Raw genomic sequence first — 23,991 nt, forward strand, 5'->3', positions numbered from 1 at the left:
AACAGCCTCTAGCCCCCATTTTCTCATTTTAAAATGGCTTTCCTGCTGTGATGCACCTGTCAGCCTGCGCATAGCTTGACATTAGACAGTCCTATAGGCACTGTGCATTATAAAAACCAATGTTCTGGATAAGGCCACGCGCTAGAATAGCACGCGCCGCCATTATGGCATTCGCACCGGTCCCCAGGGGCTAGTAGGAGGTGGGAGCAATCTCACCTCCTGTGTGGGTCCCATAGGCGGGGTACGGAGGGGCGTGAACCGGAAGCACTTTAGTGCTTCCGGTTCACTAGGGCACCTAACTTTGGGGGGTATGACCAGTTTACTCCGGCCTGGCCCGCGCCTCCCCTTCAAAGGGGGGTGCGGGGAGCAGAGCAATCTCTTGTTCTTTGCTCCCCGCAGGCACAGCACCCGGGCCACCAGCGGCCCGTAATTTGTCAGGGTGCGGGGGCCGGGGCCGGGGGAGACACTCTTCCCAGTGGGCCTGTGGCCACCCTCGCACGCGCATGCGCATCAGGGCGCAAGTATGCAGAATTTTGCAGCCCCCGTTTATGGAGTTTAAGGCACAGGGCGTAGGGGGGGCCCGGTGGAGAATATCCGTCCGATAAGCTGTACCCCTTGCGCATGCGCAAGCCTACTCCGGCAGAGTAAATTGTAGTTTGCTGGGATTCTAGAGGCTGCCAGTCATTGACCTTGCCGTAGGCTCTCTAGGGGACACGCAGAAAGTGAATATATGCATTGTTAGATTTACGGTAGGAGTGTCGTGTGTATTAGCGTTTAAGTTTAGCCATGTTACATCATCTGTCTAACAATGTATTCGGACTTTCTGCGTAATTATACATAATGTGAATAAATAATGTTTTTTAATTTTGTAATAAATACGGCCGGGGGTTACTCCCCCTAATCCAAAAAGTAAAGTTGGTGTGGTCTTATTAATTGCCTTGAAGGAGGGAGGGAAACCCCATTTGTGCAAGGGCGGCGGGTGCAGAAGGTAAATTGGGGACTCGGGGAGTACCAGGCCATATGTGCACTGGCTGTCCTTATACGAACCCCTCTCTTCCTCGTTATACCCATACTTATCTTACGAGACGACCTGGTAACATTGTTTCCCTCTAGGTTAACAATAAATCCACATGACATTTGACAGGCAGAAGGCAGTCCTTCTATTGAGCTCCACATAAGTGTCATATAAAATAATATTGACAATAATTGCTAACTTTTGAAAGGTGGCAGCTACGAAGCTTAAATGTATGCCAGTTGCAGCAGAACAATGGATGCCCATGATGGCAAGAATGCAGGGCTAGGCCGTAGAACAGACTCTGTGCCAAACCACTACTGCTCATGGCCATAGGAGGTTGGTCACCTCCAAAGGTATGGATGTGGGGAAAAAGTGTATTCTTAAAAGAATTGATATTGCCACAGTGAAAAACTGGGCTGTAGTTCTGACACAAACTTCACAAAACCACTGAAATTGACCAGTTTTGCATTTTTGTACCAGAATCACAAGTATGTTAATAAAATAAATATGTTCTTTGCAAACTTAATGCTGTCATGATTGTAGCAATTAAATATTGTTTGTAGCACTTAATTTGTTTCAGAGTTTGTGATGCCAAGATAATTATTTTTCAAAGCCATAGGTCTGGATTCCTGTTCAGAGCCACAAACCCCAAGCAATGGAATAAAAATTGGTGACAGATACATGGTTGGTGATGTTGCATCCTTCCAGTGCGACCAAGGATACTCTCTTCAGGTGAGTCTTCCACATTATATGCGCACAACAATTACAGTACAGTATGAATGAATGAAAAGGCATTTGGAAAGCGCACACAAACTCCAAGTAGTGCCCCGGCGCTAAATTGAAAGGTTGCCTGCCGAGACTTCACTGAACGTCCCTTCAATCATGTTGAAAGAGTCAGGTTTTAAACGTTTTCCTGCAGACTGATAGGTCAGAGATGGACCGAAGTTCCAAGGGGAGATTTTTCCATACCGTCGAGCCAAGGAAGGAAAAGGCCTCGAATTCTGCTCCGGTGTATTTGGAGAACTTTGGCTATGAAATCATAAGTTGACCATAGGTTCCTGGGAGGGACACATGCACAAATCTTCTTCCTTGTGCACACTGCTCCAGTCTCATGAAGGGCTTTATGAACCAGGATCAATATTTTAAAGAGAATCTTCTTTTTAATAGGGAGCCAGTGGAGCAATTTTAGATGCGGGTCATGTGAGTTCTAGGAGCAAGGTTAAGAACAATTCTGGCCACCGCATTCTGCACCACATGGAGTCTCCTGAGAAGGTATTCCGGAAGTCCCAAGTAAAGTGCATTTTCATATTGCAGCCCAGAAGTAATTAGGGCCTGAATTACCGTTTTCTTGGATTCGACAGACAGGAGAGGTAAGAATTATTTCAGGGAAGCATAGCAGGCCAAAACAGGAGCCCACCAGAGCTTGAATATGAGGCTGAACACACAGAGCACTGTCAATTTTGACACCTACGTTTTTTACGGTGCTCTGTTGTGGGCCAGGATAGGAGGCACCCTGAGGCCAACAAGTTCTTAAAAAATCAAGTGAGGTGGAGCCAAAAAACACAATCTCCGTCTCGTCAGGATTGCATTTTAGTTGGTTAGTGGACAGCCATTTAAACACATTAGTAAGTTTTAATCTTTCCTCCATCCAGCTCTGCCCATTTTCACATGTGAAAAGCAGTTGTGTATCGTCAACATATGATACTAACTCAGTCCCCAGTGTCTCGACAGCACCGCTAGAGGTGGGAGATAGACATTGAATAAAGTAGGGCTTAATGCCAAGCCTTGAGGCACTCCAACTGCTGACTCACAACTTGGGGATGAGAATAACTTGGGGATGAAAATGGAGGTGTACACACGTCAGCCACTTCAAGTCGTGGCCTCCAATCCCAATGGATTGAAGTTGATTGAAGACGTGCCAACAGTCTCTCATGGGCAACCGTATCAAAGGCCAACAAAAGCCAACATAATCAGGACACCCTTACCCCTTTGTCAAGTATGCTTATAAATATCTATGTATATATATATATATATATATATATATATATATATATATATATATATATATATATATATATATATATATATATATATTATTTTTATTTTTTCCCTGTGGGAGTCATCACTAGATAGTTATAGTTAGGATTGTGTATCCATAGGAAGTGCATTTTTTGTGTTCCTAATAACTTTGACACCGTTTGCGCATCTCCACAGAACTCTAAAATTTTATTTTTTGTCTAGTTTATGCATGGTAAGTTTCTGTGTGATCCGTCAAACAGGAGAAAAAAGGGAGGTTCCACAAAGCATTTCCCCCATTAATTTTCCCATTGGAACTTTATAGACGGCAACAGCCTGAATCGTCAATGGATTTACACAAAATTTAGCAGAAAGCTAGATCTTGTTCCAGAATGAGTGCTTTTCTGTTTTCGTTTAAATCTGTTTAGTAGTTTGTAAGCAATTAATGCTCAAAAACCTTGTAAGTCTAGGGATGCAAAGCGTTGCGGATCCTGACAGATCTCAAGATGAGATCTGATTGGCTGGCACCACCTCAACCAGGAAGTGGTGGCAGTCATCTTAGGACTCTGGACTCAGTCCAGAGTCCTAAAAAAAGTTTTTAAAAAAAGACATAGGGGGCATGGTATGGAGACCCTGACCCACAGTGCCTGGTGGTGATGGAGAACCAACCTGGGTCCAAAAACATTTTTTTTAAATATGTTGCAGCAAATTTGAAGAGGAACCACACGTCCATAGAAAAAATAACATTTCAGAAAGTGTGGGCTCCTGTGAATTGTAAAATAACCCGCCCCGTGGATCAGGGCCAGGGGGGAGGAGCACCAATAATTTAAGGGGAACGTGGCCATGTAGTCCACCTCCCCAAGCCTCCACAAGGCCCCTGGCGCCACATCCCACCGGGCCAGTAACTACACTGAAGGCAAGGGGGCTGCGTGGCCGTCCTCCCGGGGGCCAGAGAGAGGCCGCAGCACCCTTGCTGTCCAAGGGGCAAGTAAGTTAATTGAAAGGGTTTGAGCCGCGTGTTCTCTCATCGGGCCTGGAGAGGCCATGGGGACCCCATTCCCCAGGCTGTTAACTAACTTAAAGGGGAGGGAAGGGGAGGGGGACTGTGTGGGCCCCCTCCCTGTGATGAGAGGCCCTGAAGAACACATCCCCAAAGGCCGGTAAATAAACCGAAGAGGAGGGGAGCTACTAATCTGCCCTTCCTGAGACATCGAATAGCCCCAGGGTCCCACCCCCTGACCCCCCAGGGGCAGCTCAATGACTGTGTTCCGGGGTCCCCAGCCCAGGTGCACCATCTATTTCCCTTCCTGAGAGCGCAGGGGGGCGAAAATGCAAGGTTCTTCCAAGGGCTGGAGCACGAAGCAGATTTCATATGTTGCAGTGATGTTATTAATGATGTTGTAGAATGTATCATAAGTGATGTATTATGTGAAGTGATCAGCAGTGCTTGGAATTTATAAAGTGCAGCTATCTCCTGTTGAGCTTTTTTACTCTACAGAATGCAGTAACAATGAGAGAAGCATGACCAACAGTTGTGAAAGAGCCTTGTCCTAATGGATTTTCTGAATCTTATTACTGATATTGCTTTTTGCTTGCCAGGCAGCAGTTATTGTTCACAGAAATAAGTCTATGTGGAGGCTGCAGGGCAGGCATTAAAATAAGAGAACATCCTGGAATTGTGTGTTTATTGAAAGCATTTAAACATGTAGCTATTTGATCTAAAAAAAAAAAAAAATAAGCTCTTATATGACAGGTAAAATCATCAGTAATACAAGCATTTAGATTAGTGTGCAATGAAGCAAATAGTCAATGAGATTTAACACTTTTCTGTAAAGTTGTTTTTCGAGCATAGAAAGTTAATATTGTCGTATTCCATCCCAGTAAGGACCATATAGGAATAATAACTTTAATCCACAAGAGACTTTAGAGAGAGCAGGGATACAGAGCACATCGTCCTAAAGCCAACAAAAATAAGTTCAGCAAAAATAGGGGAGTAAAGGCAAAGGTTTTGAGGGAATACCATGCCAAGGATGCTAGTTCTAACAGGCACCATGGAAGATCATCTTTATGAGATAAAAGGCAATTTATTGTGCCTCTTTCATTCTCTACGAACAAGATTAGACCAGCAGAGTGTTCAGAATGATGACTTTTCTGAATCTGGCAAATTGTTTTGCCACACTTTCTTTTCGGTGGTGAATTAAAAAAAAGAGTTTAGTAGAGAATGGTTTAGCTTAACATAAACAGTATGAATAATATATTAAGGAGCCAATTAACTAAATAGAGTATGATGTAGTCCAGGAGCCAAAGGTGTTTCCCAGCTCTGGTGCAGAGACAGCCTAGCACCAAGCACATACCTTTGCATAATGACTAGACTCTCTCCTTTGGGGTTCCGTGACTAAATATCGAGGGACATAATATAGAATGCCCAAAATATCGACTCCAAAATATAGAAGTACAGAATATAGAATCCCTATCTACAAACAGGTAAGTACTAAAATATCGATTCAAAAATATAGAATGTTAAAATATAGTTAGCTAAAATATCGAATTTTTTAAATGGATTAAAAATAAAATAAAAGTAATTAAATATTAAAAGCAATTAAATAAAACATACTTAATATAATATAAAAAAGCTTAAAATGTAAAATTAATAAATGCAATGTAAAAAAAGTAGAGATTTTGTTGGATAGTGAGAGCGTAAAAATTACTATTCCCACTCCAGTGAGTGCAACAGTAGGGAAAACGTTGGATAGCGTAGGGGTAAAAATTATTATTTCCACGCCAAAGAGTGCAACAGTAGGGAAAGCATTGCATAGCGGGAGGGTAAAAATTACTATCCCCACTCCAGAGAGTGCAACAGTAGGGAAAGCATTGGATAGCGGGAAGGGAAAAATGACTATTCCCACTCCAGTGAGTGCAACAGTAGGGAAATGGATGGATAGAGTAGGGGTACAGATTACTATTCCCACTCCAGTCAGTGCAACAGTAGGGAAATCGCTGGATAGCCTAGGGGTAAAAATTACTATTCCCACTCCAAAAAGTGCAACAGTAGGGAAAATGTTGGATAGCAGGAGGGTAAAAATTACTATTCCCACTCCAGAGAGTGCAACAGTAGGGAAAGCGTTGGATAGCGTAGGGGTAATAATTACTATTCCCACTCCAAAGAGTGCAACAGTAGGGAAAGCGTTGGATAGCATGAAGGTAAAAATTACTATTCCCACTCCAGAGAGTGCAACAGTAGGGAAAGCGTTGGATAGCGTAGGGGTAATAATTACTATTCCCACTCCAAAGAGTGCAACAGTAGGGAAAGCGTTGGATAGCATGAAGGGAAAAATTACTATTCCCACTCCAGAGAGTGCAACAGTAGGGAAAGCGTTGGATAGCGGGAAGGGAAAAATTACTATTCCCACTCCAGTGAGTGCAACAGTAGGGAAAGCGTTGGCTAGCGTAGGGATAATAATTACTGTTCCCACTCCAGTGAGTGCAACAGTAGGGAAAACGTTGGATAGCGTAGGGGTAAAAATTACTATTCCCACTACAAACAGTGCAACAGTAGGGAAAGCGTTGGCTAGCGTAGGGGTAAAAATTACTATTCCCACTCCAGAGAGTGCAACAGTAGGGAAAGCGTTGGATAGCGGGAAGGGAAAAATTACTATTCCCACTCCAGTGAGTGCAACAGTAGGAAAAGCGTTGGATAGCGTAGGGGTAAAAATTAGTATTCCCACTCCAGTGAGTGCAACAGTAGGGAAAACGTTGGATAGCGTAGGGGTAAAAATTACTATTCCCACTCCAGTGAGTGCAACAGTAGGGAAAGCGTTGGATATCGTAGGGGTAAAAATTACTATTCCCACTCCAGTGAGTGCAGCAGTAGGGAAAGCGTTGGGTAGCGGGAAGGGAAAAATTTCTATTCCCACTCCAGTGAGTGCAACAGTAGGGAAAGTGTTGGCCAGCGTAGGGGTAAAAATTACTATTCCCACTCCAGTGAGTGCAACAGAAGGGAAAATGTTGGATAGCGTAGGGGTAAAAATTACTATTCCCACTCCAAAAAGTGCAACAGTAGGGAAAGCGTTGGATAGCGGGAGGGTAAAAATTACTATTCCCACTCCAGAGAGTTTAACAGTAGGGAAAGCGTTGGATAGCGGGAAGGGAAAAATTACTATTCCCACTCCAGTGAGTGCAACAGTAGGGAAAGCGTTGGATAGCGTAGGGGTAAAAATGACTATTCCCATTCCAGTGAGTGCAACAGTAGGGAAAACATTGGAGAGCGTAGGGGTAAAAATTACTATTCCCACTCCAAAGAGTGCAACAGTAGGGAAAGCGTTGGATAGCAGGAGGGTAACAATTACTATTCCCACTCCAGAGAGTGCAACAGTAGGGAAAGCGTTGGATAGTGGGAAGGGAAAAAATACTATTCCCACTCCAGTGAGTGCAACAGTAGGGAAAGCGTTGGCTAGCGTAGGGGTAATAATTACTATTCCCACTCCAGTGAGTGCAACAGTAGGGAAAACGTTGGATAGCGTAGGGGTAAAAATTACTATTCCCACTCCAAACAGTGCAACAGTAGGGAAAGCGTTGGCTAGCGTAGGGGTAAAAATTACTATTTCCACTCCAGAGAGTGCAACAGTAGGGAAAGCGTTGGATAGCGGGAAGGGAAAAATTACTATTCCCCCTCCAGTGAGTGCAACAGTAGGGAAAGCGTTGGATAGCGTAGGGGTAAAAAATAGTATTCCCACTCCAGTGAGTGCAACAGTAGGGAAAAAGTTGGATAGCGTAGGGGTAAAAATTACTATTCCCACTCCAGTGAGTGCAACAGTAGGGAAAGCGTTGGATAGCGTAGGGGTAAAAATTACTATTCCCACTCCAGAGAGTGCAGCAGTAGGGAAAGCGTTGGGTAGCGGGAAGGGAAAAATTACTATTCCCACTCCAGTGAGTGCAACAGTAGGGAAAGCGTTGGCCAGCGTAGGGGTAAAAATTACTATTCCCACTCCAGTGAGTGCAACAGTAGGGAAAACGTTGGATAGAGTAGGGCTAAAAATTACGATTCCCACTCCAAAAAGTGCAACAGTAGGGATAGCGTTGGATAGCAGGAGGGTAAAAATTACTATTCCCACTCCAGAGAGTGCAACAGTAGGGAAAGCGTTGGATAGCGGGAAGGGAAAAATTACTATTCCCACTCCAATGAGTGCAACAGTAGGGAAAGCGTTGGATAGCGTAGGGGTAAAAATTACTATTCCCATTCCAGTGAGTGCAACAGTAGGGAAAATATTGGAGAGCGTAGGGGTAAAAATTACTATTCACACTCCAAAGAGTGCAACAGTAGGGAAAGCGTTGGATAGCGGGAGGGTAAAAATTACTATTCCCAAACCAGTGAGTGCAACAGTGGGGAAAGCGTTGGATAGCGGGAGGGTAAAAATTACTATTCCCACTCCAGAGAGTGCAACAGTAGGGAAAGCGTTGGATAGCGGGAAGGTAAAAATTACTATTCCCACTCCAGTGAGTGCAACAGTAGGGAAAGCGTTGGATAGCGGAAGGGTAAAAAATACTATTCCCACTCCTGAGAGTGCAACAGTAGGGAAAGTAATGATTTAATATTAAAATAAGATTAAATTAATTATCAATTTGAATAAAAAGTTAATTACAAATAATTACCAATTAATAAAAATTAATTACCATAGAATTTATTTTACCAATTAATAATTAATTATCAATTAATCCTCAATACATATAAATAAAAATTAATATTTACTTTATTACAATTAATTTACTTCCTACCCAATTCCCCTATAAGCCCACAACCCACTCCCAATAATAAAAAATACAATTAACATTATTATCAATTAATACAAATTAATTATCAATTAATACAAATTAATTAGCAATTAATATAAATTAATTACCAATTAATAATTATCAATTAATTATCAATACACATAAATAAAAAATATTTACTTTATTACAATTAAATTACTTCCCACCCAATTCCCCTATAAACCCATAACCCGCTCCTAATAATAAAAAATACAATTAACATAATTATCAATTAATCAAGTAATATACATTAATTACCAGTGAATAAAAATTACCAATGAATAAAAATCAATTACCAATTAATAATTAATTATCAATCAATTAATTATCAAAACATACAAATAAAAATTAGTATTTAATTTACTGTAATTAAATTACTTCCCACCCTATTTCCCTATAAACCCACAACCCTCTGTGGAATTAAATTACGCAACAATTAAATTACATAACATTCATTACTTAAAAAAAATTAAACATACATTACAAAAATAGTACATAATTTTAACACATATACCATCATACATAACACTAAAAAAAAATCGATATTATGAAAATCTATATTTTTAAATTCGATATTATGGAAATCGATATTTCATACCTCAATTTTGATATTCTGTCCTATCTATATTTTGATAATTCGATATTCTGTCCTATCTATATTTTAGAGTCGATATTCTGTTCTGTCTATATTTTGGATTCTATATTTTGGTCGTTTACCCTCCTTTGGTGTATCATAAATATTGCAGCGCACAGTCAAACCAATTTATATGATAATACAAATACTTGATGTGGTAGTTATCTCATCATGTTCACAGCTGAATAAACACTATGCAAAGACAGGCTCAAACCCTTATCACTACAATTAACCTACAGGTGCAAGAACACGCTAGGTATTTTGTCAATCAACCTTTATTTGATCGCAAAGAAATCATAAAAGAAAACAATTCATCACATACAGAAAGCATGTTGGTTAAACCACATTATGGTTAAAAGTATAACACCATAATGAGAATATACAATGAGTGCAAAATGCAACACAAATACAATACATAAAAGTTAATTAAATGTTCACTGGTATATTTTGTTGGGTAAAAGACTATCCAGGTATCAAAGCCCTCCGGAGTCCATAAGAAGGTCCTTATAAACTCACCTCTCTAACTATAAATAGCAACAATCCTCCCTCCATATTTTCCCTCATGTTTAAAGCCACCTTTAAACAGAACATACTCTCAAGCAGATATCAGAATCCTCTAAACGCTCTAAGTATAGTAGCGCATCCCTGCGCTTACAAAACAATTGGGGTTTGAAGATTGGCTTTAAAAAAAGCTGAAAGAAAAATCTTTAAAAATTACAATGAACATAGAATGAGGCAAAAATTGTATAGACACCGTATCGCAAAGGCCATCAGGTGCACTTGCCCAAAAGGCACCCTGCCCCTCCCAAAACACAGACATCTCCACACTGTGCCTGCTCTAAAAGGAAAAAGAAGAAATCTCTTCCACCAAGATAATTCCAAGGGTAAATACAATGGAGGCTCAACTTCGGCTAAAACATAATTTACTATTGTAGTGAGCTTTCAGTCAGTTCTACTTCTAACCTCTGTGATTGACTGTATTTGAAGCACCAAGACTTAACTAATTATTTATCACCTTTAACAAGGGTGCATGGTGACTCAAACATTCAAAAAGGCCAAGAGCTGTTGGACAAACACAGCCATGGGACTGACAAACCCTTCTCCAAATGAAGGCAATCCCATACAATGTTCTGTTTAGACTGCATTCCTTTAATTGCCCATATTGCAACCCATAGCAAGAGAGGTGGAAACTCCACTCGCTCCACCCGCTCTGTGATATACTTTAAACCGAATTCTGAGTGGATAATGAAATGAGAGGTGGTGGGGGAAGGGAAATAAACTGCTTACATATTCAATTTTCCTCAGGCTCTAGAGGTAGGGTGTTGGAGTGCCCCCAAACTCTGGGAATTATATATGTTCATTTGGAGGGCTATGGTGCCCCTTCGCACTAAGTCGGGAAGGTTTTATATTGCTCCTGCTGACCTAGTTTTAGACAGGAATATCTGATCCGTCATTGTCACAACCCAGGGCATCTAAAACAACTCCCAGAATGTTAAAGCTATTCACAAGGCCCAGTGATTGGCTGTCTATTGTTAGTCTGAGGGCACTTATCCTTCCTGGGCCACAAGCCATGATGTGTGACTTCCCAAAATTTGTAACAAGGTCCAGCTAACTCATAAAATTTACAAAATACATCACCAGAGTACAAAGAGCTCTCCCATTGAGCCACATCAAACCTTGGCTGCTAAGTTTTTGTACAAGAAGCATAAATAATTCCCTAAAGCCTTCTCCACCCCCAAATCTTAAAACATCAGCCAATGTTTGGTGCTATTAATGCAATCAAAGATTGTTGAATGGTCCATAAAAGCCAAGTACAGAGGGCTTTTTCTAGCGATAGTGTACTTGCCTATAATCAGGTGTAAATTTTATCATTGCTCCATGGTACCCAGCCCGAACGAAAGCTATATTAAAAAGGGCACAACAAGTTGTTATGAACAACCAAAGCCTGAAAATAATCATTCCCAGTATCTTAACTGTGCTATCGTAGAGAGAGCTAGGACAAAAGTATTTGTGGGACATACAATGCCCTTTTTTTGAAAATGGGAACTAAAGTTGAAAGGGTCCATGAGCTAGGAATTCGGTTACATATAGAGATGTTAAATGAATTTGTGATCAGTAAGCCCCATAAATCAATATTGCATTTGATGAGATCCATAGGGACCTCATTGGACCCGGTGGCTTTACCACCCAAACTTTGTTTTATTGCCTCCACCACTTCCTCAAGACTGATAGAATTATATAATTTATGCAAAAGTATCTCTTGTTCCTTATCTACTGCTAGTAATTGGTACCTGGCTTTAAAGTGTCTCACTCAATCTGAGCCGAGAACATTACTGCCTAGAATGGTGATATGCCGGGCATTCCTTTTCCTGATTTCCCAAAATGCTTTGAGAGCAATGCAAATTTAAGGAGTTCCCAGGCTTTTTTAAATAAGTTCCTCCCTCCTAGACTGCAAGGTGCATTTATAACATTTGCCGACTGTGCAGATCTTTAAGGGATCTCTTGGTTAGTGAAAAATAACTTTCCTCAATTTTCGATTAGTTGAGGAACAATGCCTGCCAAGCCACATTGGGCAAACTAATTTAGATACAGGAGCATAGTGTTTCATAATGGGCTAGCATAGTTTCTCTCCTCAGCCAGTCCATTCAAAAATAGAATGTAATGTTTCTGCAAGAGGGAACAGAGAAAAGCCCCGGGTTCCATCAAATGCCAAAAGAGCATGAGCGGGCTGGAAAGGCAGAGATGGCTTATCTGGCTTTTTGGCCCTAAGCATACGGAAGTGCCCCACTATAGCTAATCCATTATTATTTCCCCACTCAGTTTGAAGGAATGTGCACAGAAAAGAAATAGCACAAAAAAGTTCTTGTGGCAAATATGTTATCTACAACTGAGGCTTGACCATTCCCTCTAAAATATGGTAAAATGTGTCTAACATCTGCAAATAGAGGAATCATGTTGATTGATGGCCTTATTACAAGTATGGCAGGCATAGTGGCGGTTCAACCACTGCCACATTGGCAGTCTGCGTGCCGTATTATGAGTCTGTCAGTCCGACCACCACAAGACCGCAGGCTCTACTTGGATCAAGGATCCTGCTGTGCCGGTGGTCTGAAAATGGGCAGGAATATGCTGGCGGTGCCACTGCGGCACCGCTGAGTATATTCTGACTTTCATTTCAACTGCCCTTTTCAGGGTGGAGTGTCAACCATGAAAAGGATGGTGGATATGGAAGTATGGGGGCCTTAACAGGGCTGCCTGCAACTTCTTGGCCTTAAGGGGCATGCAGGGTGGCACATGTTGTGCCTCCCTGGAATTGCGCCTCCGTTCCTGAATGGTATGGCATGCATGACTTGATGCATGCCACACCATGGAGGAATGTGCTGCAGGCATTTTCACAGCGGTAGTCTGCTGTTAAGGCTCTTCTATGAGCCTAACAGACCACGCTGTGAGACCGTCGCAGCAGTGCCCGCCCACCATGGATTACACTCATAATCTGGCAAGCGGGCGCACTATGGGCTTGGCGCTTCACCTGTTGTCGTGGTGGTCCGAACCGAGGACCGCCAAACTTGTAATAGGGCCCTAAGACTGCTTCTGCAGTAATTGCATATTATTCACTTTTAGTGATAAAACACTGGAGCATCAGGTAATTAAAAGATTTTTTTAAAGTATGCTTGTGGCTGAGAGTGTGTTTGTGTGATTGAAGGAGTGTTTATGTCATGCATGTGTGTATGTGAGCATGTGTTAATGTAAGGGAAAGTGGCAGTCAGTGATATGAGTGGCTATAATGAGACTAAATATTGGTAAGTGAGTATGAGTGAGTCAGGGTGAGTGAGAATAATAGAGTGAGTGTACGAGTGAGTGCAAGTCAGTGTGTCTGAGTAGCCATGAGTTAATCAGTGTAAGAATGAGTAATGTGTGAGTGATTGTAAGATTGAGTGCAAGAGAGAGATAATGAGTGAGTGCAATGGATGGCAATGCTTGCGTAAGAGTGAGTAGCTGAAAAATTAGTGTGAGTTAGTGAATGTAAGTATGCTTGCAAGTCTGCTTTTAGCCCTTCCAAAATACTGGTGTTGGCAGAGTGAGGACAATTTAGTGTGGCATACTAGAGTTAATACCTGATATATGATACATCCATGGCAAAAGACTGGCACAGGCATACTGGAGGTAATTAGCAGAATGGAACACCAAAGGAAACATGTTCACGCTAGCACACTGGAGGCGATACTTGGCATAAAGTATGACAGGTGGGGCATATAGGAGGTGGAAAAACATGATAAAATGCTGGCCCTATTCTACTAGTCGTACATTTTGACACAATGGTCACAACTGATACATGGATAACATTCCAGGACTAGATAATATATATAATTGTTGGCATGAGGGGGCACCCATGGCCTATGGATGGCACCCATAGCAAAAAGCTGGCCCAGGCACAATGGAGGTTATTTGGGCATATGGAGGCAACCATACTACATTTGAAGGGGCTCAACTCTTGTGGTACATCAGGTTTAATTTGCATAGCAGACCATGAAATAACATATATTTAATTAGTGCCCTTTGATAACCCATTGCATTTTAGTAGATTTATGTGAAAAATATACTTTAAAATGTATTATTTTTTGAATGGGGAGACTACCTTACCTCTAACCCTTTTAAAGGGCTGTGGTTCATTGCTGCTCAGTACAGGTTAGGGCAAATATTTTATTATATACACCCCACTACTTTAAAAGGTTTTGTGAGCAGCCTAATATAGGTGAATTCAAAAGAGATTTATTTTTTATTTTTCTTATAATGACACAGTAGTAATGTAACTTCAGTGATGTCCGTTATTGTAATGTCATCCAGATTAAGATCAAGTAACATAGCATCCTAGGAAGATTCAGGGTCAAATCGTATGTTGTCACTTCCTTCGATGTCTATAAGGTCAAAGGGTCTGTGATGTCACGTCCATTATCTCTGATATTTTGGTGAATCCATCCTGATGGGCAAAGGAAATAGACCACTTCAGTATTTTGCCAGGGTGTTGGGCTGTCATCAGCTTTTCTCACAGAGTACAAACAAAATAGAAACAAAGAAAACATGTTCTTTGGAGGTTTGGGCCGCTCTTCCCTCTGTACAGTATTGCATTCTATTTACAATTCTGCACAGGGAGAACAGGAAGACTTTAAAAGTAACAAGGCAATTGCAATAGTAAACTTGACATGCCAAAAAAAGCCTCAAAGTACATTCATCTGAAGTCATAGAAATTCACTAATCCTTTTACACATTTGTACATGAATTGGAGTCAGAGTGCATTCCCTTCAGACTGACAATTTGAGCACCAACAACACAGCACATGTTATTATGTAATTAGTAGAGTTTTTCCTTGAACTGTATTATCATCAACACAAAAGCAAATAACAAATTGCACATATAAACCTAGCACCAAATCAATGCAATGTAGACCATCCCTCTCTTTTTTAATATGTTTTTATGTATGTATGTATGTGTTTTTTTAAAGCACAAACTTAGCCAAAAGGCAGCAAGGTATGTACATGGTGATAAAATGCTTCTAATTGATTACTCTTTTCTGTTAAATCTTTAGGGGCATTCACACATCACCTGCATGCCAGGACCAGTAAGAAGGTGGAATTATCCTATTCCTATTTGCTTAGGTAATTTAAGGAGATTTCATGTGTTCTTGGTGAATTTCTTCTATGCGTTCATATCAAAATATTTTTGTTTATTAGTTCCAGGTAGCAGTTGCCTTGTATCTAACAATGATTAATAGTTAATAACAACAAATGTATAATTCTGCTGAAAAGCAATAACAATAGAAATGTCTAATGTGTATGATATATCATCTACTACTACAACTACCACTACTATATTTTTTATGAGGAGGATGATAATAGAAATAGTAAGTCTGGGGTGGAGTACTTGCAGCTTGAACACTGATCCAAAAAAGTTGGTACATATATTAGTGATCTAAAAAGTATAAAGGTCTTAGCAGACTCAATAGAGTTCTAGACTTTAGCGTTTCACTGCATAAGATCTCAGAATCAATGATTCACTTAACCTTAGTGTTCAAAAACTGCATGTTTAAAAAAATGTTTATTTGAAAAGTATTACTACATTGTGCTGTCACCAATATCTTCATCCAAATTTCACATTTGTTTCCCATCTGTTGCAAAAACATGTTGGAAAATGTTGGTTATGAATAAATATAATATAGCATTGTACTACAAGTTTTGACCCTATTCTCAAAGTAATTCTGAAGTGTGTTAAAAAGTAAATTTGAAGTATTAAAAACCTAATCCTGTAGTATTGTTTTATGTACTCTTTCATGCTTTTTTGAATTAATTACAAAACATTTAAAATGAGAATAATCAGGGAATATTAATATACAATTTGTACATATTACAGCACTTTACCCTCTTTGCACTTTTACAAATTGGGAGTGGGCCATTTAAGGATGAATCACAAATGTATGTAAGATTTCGCAACTACTACAGGGGTACATTTTTTATGACCTCCAAATACCTTTGTGAAAAGGCCTATTGTATTTTTGAGTACATTTCAAAAGCAATTCCTGTGTTAGTGAAAATCCACATTGGATTTCAAATAATTGGCCACAGGTTAAATAAACTGGATTATTATTTTGGGGAAAAAATGTAAAGCCTGATTTTGTATGAATTAGTTTTATATTTAAAATATTAGTAGTTTTATAATTAAAATAATAAAACATTGCATTATTCAAAGATCTGGTTGACAAATGTCTGACCTGGTGACATGTAGCTCACCTTACCTTTTTTTCAAACTATTCCTGAATTTTGAATTCTTGGTGTGTATCCACCCTCCCCTCGTGGACACATGGGGCTAAGTTAGTGTAAAGTGCTGTGTCTGCCCAGTTTGTGGTAAATTCGCCAGTGTTGTTCCCATTTCCTGCACAGGATTAGGTGAACACCAAATTTGCTGGTGATACTTAGCACTAAAATATTTTTCACACTTACAGTGATTAAAACTTGTATGATTTTTTAAACATCAAATGTACTAGAATGGCATTGTTGGTGAACTCATATTTGGTTGTCAAAGTTTTACTTTTTCTGAAAATATATTTGTACCCTAGCATGGGATGATACTTTACATTGTCTTCACTACACTATGTATATCAGCAATGCATTATGTCATTTGTACTAGAACCTCAGTTTAACTATGGCTGATGAGATGAATGCAAAAATGATCCATTCAACATATTCCTTAATTTGATATTGCTTTTTGGATCCAATGTACCTTTTCTATTTAGATTACCTAGGTGTAGCAGGTTCTTTTTAATTATTAATGATACTACTGCAACTGTTAACAATGATAGCAATAAGAATAACAAGGTTAGCAACACAAACCTTAATATGAGCTGTGCTCAATTTAATGGTAATCATAATTGTAACAATCCTAAATCAATAATAATCACAGCAACCATGAAACTATTGAATACATATATATTTAATTATGAAATGAGTAGATTTTGTAAACTCTTAAGAACAATAAAAGACAAATGGCAGATCATGTTTGAAATGTAATTGATACTTAGCCCTTTTTGTCTAAGGTATTTCTTTAATAGAGTAAAATATAATAAAATACTTCTTCTGCTTGTTAATTTCAGCACAATGTGGGGGTGCCATGGATGTCTTCAGTGGAGTGATTCTCAGCCCTGGATTTCCCGGAAACTACCCAAGCAGCTTAGATTGCACATGGACAATTAAGCTCCCAATAGGGTTTGGTATGTGGTCTTTTAGCATTTCAGTTGTGTCCCCCAAATATTTTTCTTTAAAGGGTTTAGAATAGTATATTACATTTAAGGTACAACAGAGATGCATTATTTTGTGGTTTTGCTATTTTACATTTTAGAAGCATCAGAGATTCAAATATGAACTTTTTTATGAACACTTACAGTAATACTAGCATTTAATTTTCTCGATTTGTGCATGTAAAAAGGCATACACACTTACAAATTCTGGTTCTTATATTTTTATGCTGACCACATCTGTCAAGTTCATTCAAAATTTAAGTTGCAGCCTGCACATTCTTTAGCATCAATCCTGCCTGGTGCTTAATTGATAGGTTGTGGCTTTTTGTTAAAACCATCCCATAGAGGGAGCTACGTGGAGTCCCGCCACAGGTGTTGTAAGGCACCTGACCCCTGGTATACCCTCCTTTAGGGTTTCAGAGATGCCCAGTTTCTACTTTTAACAATTCACATGAGGACTGATTTAACAGTGCATCAGAGTATTATTTATATTACAGTAATATTATTTCTGTAACTTTCTCTCCATTGGTGTATGATTTAAAAAAAGGCTTATCATAGTAAATAGTCACATAACTAAATTTATGTGCGCAACTCTGTGATATGTCTCCTGCTATCCAACAGTGAGGTATTCTCCGTACTGGTGAAGGATACTTTACATGCATCTTGTAATATACAAATATATGTCTAAGGTAATGGTACATCACACACTTCTTTATCTATTTAGCAAGGCAATTTATGACTCTTAATATGTAATAAAAAGCAAAATCGTACTTGGCCATCTGCTGCAGAATATTCCTTAAGTTCTCAACTTGTCAGTCTATAATGGAGTTTGTGAATTCAACAGAGTTAAGGGTATAAGAACCACAATCATCTGATTGTCACATTTTTAATTTTTAACTTTAAATAAAAATATGAACTTTGTTATTTTATTTTTAGGTGTACATTTGCAGTTTTTAAATTTTTCTACTGAGACCATCCATGATTATCTAGAGGTGAGAAGTGGTTCTACAGAAACTGGAACTGTAATTGGGAGACTGAGTGGTCCACAACTTCCAACGTCACTGTTCAGTACAACTCATGAAACCAGCTTATACTTTCACAGTGATTACTCTCAGAATAAACAGGGATTCCACATCCTATACCAAGGTGAGCAGTCTTTCAGTGTGCAAAGTACTTTTCCAACTTACAAAGGAGCCTTTAGAAAAACAGATAATTGTCAAACAGTGACCATAAAAGCATAGAGTAATTAGCCAACAGTATTTTTTAAGTAGAACAGATTATTTAGAGAGTTTGAATCTACATACACCTATATATGCTGTAGACAACCCATACAAATGTTAGGGGGACAAGCAGCGGTCTCATAATGGATTAGCCGTTTTACACTACTTACATTATTTTTGAATTTGTTGGTATTATGTTTTTATGTTGATGAATATGCATCTTACATTTAGCAGAAGTACCAAGCTATACTTAGATTTGGCACCTTATCCTTCTTTATGTTAAGTGTAAAGTGTATCTATATCTTAAATATCTAGAAATGGATATGTGCATGGGTTCAGATCTGTGAGTGCAGTTCTTAAAAGAATTCCTAGCTCATATATTAGTAGTGTATGTCCAAGTCAAGTTTCAATGATAGACATGTAAAAGTTGAAAAAAAAGAACTTGAGATTCAATCACAACTTAGAAAAAAAATGATGATAATCACAAAAATGCAATATATGTTAAAGAAACCATGTACAAAATAGGTCTAATAAGCTCAATAGAAGTTGGTAGGAGTGATCTTTGACATGGACTCATGCAGAATTAAATGCAAATAATTTGCGGAAAGTGGTTAATTTTGGCACATGGCTACATACATATTGTTGATAAGTACACAAAGTAATTTTTGGATATTTTATGTACAAGTGTCATATCATACCAAAGTGGAATTGATGATGATTGGCTTCCTGGCAGTAGAATTACCAATGCCATATTTTAGTATGGCAATAATTCCACTAAGAGTAAACCTACCAATAGAAAATGAACTGCACTGTCGGTGAATATGTACATTTAACAAATCCTTAATCTGCCCTTCGTTTTTTGTGTGCAAACTCTTGACCCAAGAGATGGGATCCAACTTTGCATCTGATAAGTTATCAACAAGGCTATACAGTATATTTATCTTATCTAGGTGAGAAGAAAAATTTAAGTGGAAAAAAAGATCTTGGCAGTAGAAGGAATCCTTCATTGCAGAAGATTGATACAAGGTCATACAATCTGCAATTACTACTCTCAGCAGGTTGTCTCTTTGTTGCTTTTAATTAGCTTTCCTCTCCCCAGTGCAAGTTTGGTAGACTAAAACGAACTCTGCAAGATGGGATACTACTTGTGTGTGCATGTTAAACCTGTGGTGCTGAAACTGAGAACTGCAAAAGATACAATTGAATATTGGTGCTGGAGCAGCTGCTCAGTGTTTTCTGTTTATTGGATTAAAGCAGCAAATCAGAAATGATTATTTAGTGATATTAGATACTCTGTGAGAAACTCTACACCTGGGATTTTACAGACTGGAATTCTCACAAAATTGGCCAGAAATATCGAGGTACAAACATCGGCAGTAGATGTAGGGGTGGACGGAGTGCTGCAGCACCTGCAGAATGCTGGAATTCAGACATGAATAACAAGTAAACATATCTTCAGATTTTCTATTTATCATGTTACATTCGCTCTGAATTAAAATCGGAGTCAAATCAGGCTATTCCTTTTGTCAAACTGTGGCTTTGACTTTAAACAATTTGATTTCTTTCTCTGCCTGTAAAGTGAGAGGATTTTATAACATTAACTGTGTGACAATCTTACTGGGGCACAGGGAGGATGAAAGGAAAGTCTATTCAATGTTGATTTTTGAGACGCACAACAAAATTTAAATACCTGTGTATGAACTGTACAAATTATTCAAAATATATCAGCTAGGAAAACAGAAATGAAACACTGTTTTGTGAATCTGAGGAATGATGACAAAGGTTCAATAGATCAAAGCAAATCAAGGCACTTTACTTGGTGATGCATACATTATAAATATTTGTCAAATCAGATTTACACACGTTGTTTGTGTGCTATATAGTTTTATCTGCAAAACTGCATTTTGCATGTCTGTTCAAATTTAGTCGACATATCAGTGGAAAATAACAGTGTGCTACCACACCATACCTTAGTGATATATGTGTGAGAGTGTGCTGCTATATGTACCACCAGCTCATTTGCTACACACATTCTTAGTTTGATGTTTGGATTTTTCAAAAATTTCAAAATCTCTGTGACTTCAGTAATGTGACATCAATGGCAATGCCCCCACTCTTAAAATTGTTCCATTGCCATCTGGTACAAATCTGTCAGCTCTTAGGTACAAAACACAAGAAAGAAAGCATCTGTTGGGATAGGACTGTCCCCTCCATGGGGTACAATCATGTTTTCCTGCCCCACGAACCTGAGTGCGAATATCTGGTATTCTTTTTTTTTTTCTTGGCCTTAGCCTAACACCAATCTAAAGTGTGCGCAATGGCATAGGCCTGTCCCTTTAAATGAGTGAAGTGCTGGACATCCTATGTGACCTGGAGGGTTGCACTAAGTGGGTTCCCATTACACTGACAGTGGATTAATTTCCTGACATGGGTGTAGCATGTAGAGCGGCACCGGCAACGTACCGCGTTTTGTGATTCCATATTTGTGAAAATACCTTTTTATCCTTATCACTGAACACTGGAGAGGAGGCCTAATGGCCATTCCAGTAAAGTTCAGTTTCTGTGCACTAACCCAGTACCTGACACTAATAATCCAACTCTATGTTGTGCATGTTTGTAATTGTGGACTATATTGTAAATACTTTATGTGCATGAGTGTGCCAGTGTAGTGGATGCTGGTGGGGTTGATCTTGGATGCCACTGTATTTGCCTTGGGCATAAAGATGAAAGTGGGATTGTTTGACAGGATGGTGCAAGCATATTGCTAAAATTTTGGTTTGGAGGGGAGAAATCTAGACACTGGAGTCTGGCTAGAGGAGATGTCGATGATTTTGGAAATCTATTAGGCCTTATACCGAGAGGATTAGCTAATTAGTCTTCCTGCAGCCCTGCCATTTAGTAGATGGTGGGAGTTAAGTCTGGGACTGCATTGCTGGTTGCTCAAAGGAGAAAAGGACCCTTTAGGTGAGGCTAATCATTTGTTTTTCCTTGATTGCTGTTCAGTGTGGCTGATGACAGCCATGGACAAAAAGATCAGAGCTCCTTGTGGTTCCCTGTATTGTGGGTGTTCAAGTCTAGCAAATTATCTGCTGTGAAGAGCATCGCTCTGCATAAAGGCAGAACTGCAGAGCACTGTGGAAAAGACATTTGAAAGGAGAAACAACCTAAACTGTCTGTTAAAACGTAAATAGTGAATCCACATCTCCATATGCTTTTACTGTGGAAAAGTGAGAGCCATTGACCCACATGTTGTTCTAGTTCCAAGTTCTCTTTGACCAAGAGAGGGACTGCCCTCAGTGTACACACAGGACTGTTGTTCAACCAGAGCTGGTGTCTGCTTGAGAGCTAACTTCTGAAGGGTGAAGGCTGAAGGCTTCTCTTACTGGAAGAAGCTGTACAGCGGACCTGAAGTACTTAGAAACTCGCTTGCCTGCTGAGAGAGAGAAGGAGTCTGCCAACCCTGCAGGTGGTGTGGCTGTGCAGGAAGAGAGAGAAGTGAGACCCTGGTGCTGGTGGGGGCTGACAGAGGAAGGATGTCATCAGAGAGAGATGTGCATGCCTCAAGTGTAGGTGGTTATCAGACTTTGTGGTACTGAGCTGGTACCTAATCCACTGCCACCAAAGGAGAATGCGCAGGGCTGCCCACTTTACTATGACCAAGAGAAATGTGATGCAGCTATACACACCGCTGTGATCAAGAGTAGTGAGCCCATGGCTGTCCACTTCATTGTGGCCAGAAAAGTGTGCCCATAGTTGTTTCCTGTGCCACTTTGACCTGAGGGGGTGTAACCCTCCCACATCAGCCCCCCACTGGCGGCATCCAAAAATAGGCAAGAAGTTGATTGTGTGGGGTGAAGCTCTAAAAATTGAATGAGGTGAACTCTACTTAACTGAGCACTTACACATCTATAAGGGGTAATTTCCATCTGAGCTTTGATTCATGCCTTCAGAAACACTCTAACCTCCAGGTGGACCTGTCAAATTCAGAGAAAGAGGAACATCTGAGGGGGGAGGGGGGTTGGCATACCAAGGTACAGTACACCAAGCACCAGTTCTCTGGACTGTTTTGGTTAGGTATTGTGTGTGTGGTATTTTAAGAGGATAATAAAGTTCTATTCTTTTTATAAAGTAAATCGCCTGGGTTAGACAAGTAGTTATTGCATTGCTGGGTGATTGTTAAGTTGTGAGCTCGATCACATTCACACTACCCCCCTGAGAAGTAAGTGACTGCTCACCATCACTTCCACTGAAAATCAAGTGCTCAAAGGGTGGCCCAGTCTTCAGACCCAAATTAGGACAGACCCCAGGACATCAGAGGCAAATGTTCCCAGCATAAAGGATGAAGCACACTGGACCCTGCTTGCTCTATGGCCCTTTGAAAGGGTTATAACAGCACCACAAATCTCCTGAATTCCGAAATTTCCACTTTCTTTTGTCACATCTCTCTTGCTCACACAGCAATGTGGCTACAAGAGATTTGCTGACTAGTACACAAATTATTCGAAGAGCTGACTAATACAGAAACATTAGGCTAATTTCAACAGAGAACCTGAGACAGAAAAACAGTCTTCCGATTCCCTCAGAAATAATGAAAGCCTACAATATTGAATGTGTCTAGTTAAATGAATATTAAGATACAGCAAACGTTATTCTGAAAACATATGAGAATCTCTGGGTGAATCTTGTGAAACAAAGGTTCACAGTGTCCACATTTACAACAAAATAAAATTGCTAGATTGCTGGATAGTTGTTTTCACACCAAATATATCCATGTGTGATATTTTCTGAAATGTCATATTGCTAAGCTTGTTGTCAATAGATTCCTTCACCAATTTCCCTATCCCCCAGGAGTTCAAACCTGTTAAATTTCATGTGACAGAACATAGGAAGAGCTGTTAATATGCTAAGTTTGATACCAGCAGGACCAATTTTCTCCAAGTGAGGCAAACTATTCCTCAGATGCCCAAATAGTGTGTATTTGTCTTCATGGTTGAGAACAAAAGAAGCAAAGTATACTGGGCCTTTCCAAATGTGGCACACTATATAATTACTTCTCTTCATCATATTCCGGGAAGCTACGACTTCTTTTTTACAGCTGTTTGTACATTCTTTGAGTTGGCTATTTAAGTACGTTTTTTTTGCTTCTCATGATTTAAAGTTTGGTTGAATTTATTTATTTATTGAGTTTTCTGTTTACGTTGGACTTGACCCCCAAGGGGTGTCAGAGTAGAGGGAACAAATACATAAGATCATTTATTATATATACGTAGAACTATATGCAAGACACAATAGAATGGCAACAGATGAGAAATGCAATGAATCAGTTAGCAGGCATGAAAGAGAAAGGCTTTCAATCAGTAAGGAAATGTGTGGAATATATCAAAACATACATACAGGAAGCATCCCAAAGAACAGGTAAAAAGTGAGATATCATGCCATTTCAAACTAATCAAGTCTGAGTAATAGGTACTAGGGTAGAAGATGTACAATTATGATTCAATCTTGACAGTTT

General features: G+C 39.6%; 1 protein-coding gene across 1 annotated transcript in view; it reads left to right on the forward strand.

Moving 5' to 3' along the window:
• The window catches only part of CSMD3 (CUB and Sushi multiple domains 3), a 2,836,509-nt gene that overhangs the window by 2,240,872 nt on the left and 571,646 nt on the right, over positions 1 to 23,991 (forward strand). Inside the window, exons 38-41 of the mRNA XM_085605076.1 lie at positions 1,629 to 1,747; positions 15,058 to 15,127; positions 17,116 to 17,232; positions 18,196 to 18,405. Coding sequence (XP_085461202.1) covers positions 1,629 to 1,747; positions 15,058 to 15,127; positions 17,116 to 17,232; positions 18,196 to 18,405 — 516 coding nt within the window. The remainder of the gene's footprint in view (positions 1 to 1,628; positions 1,748 to 15,057; positions 15,128 to 17,115; positions 17,233 to 18,195; positions 18,406 to 23,991) is intronic.

The sequence above is a fragment of the Triturus cristatus genome, chromosome 5_1 (assembly GCF_964204655.1).
Source record: "Triturus cristatus chromosome 5_1, aTriCri1.1, whole genome shotgun sequence".
NCBI classification, from domain to species: Eukaryota; Metazoa; Chordata; class Amphibia; order Caudata; family Salamandridae; genus Triturus; species Triturus cristatus.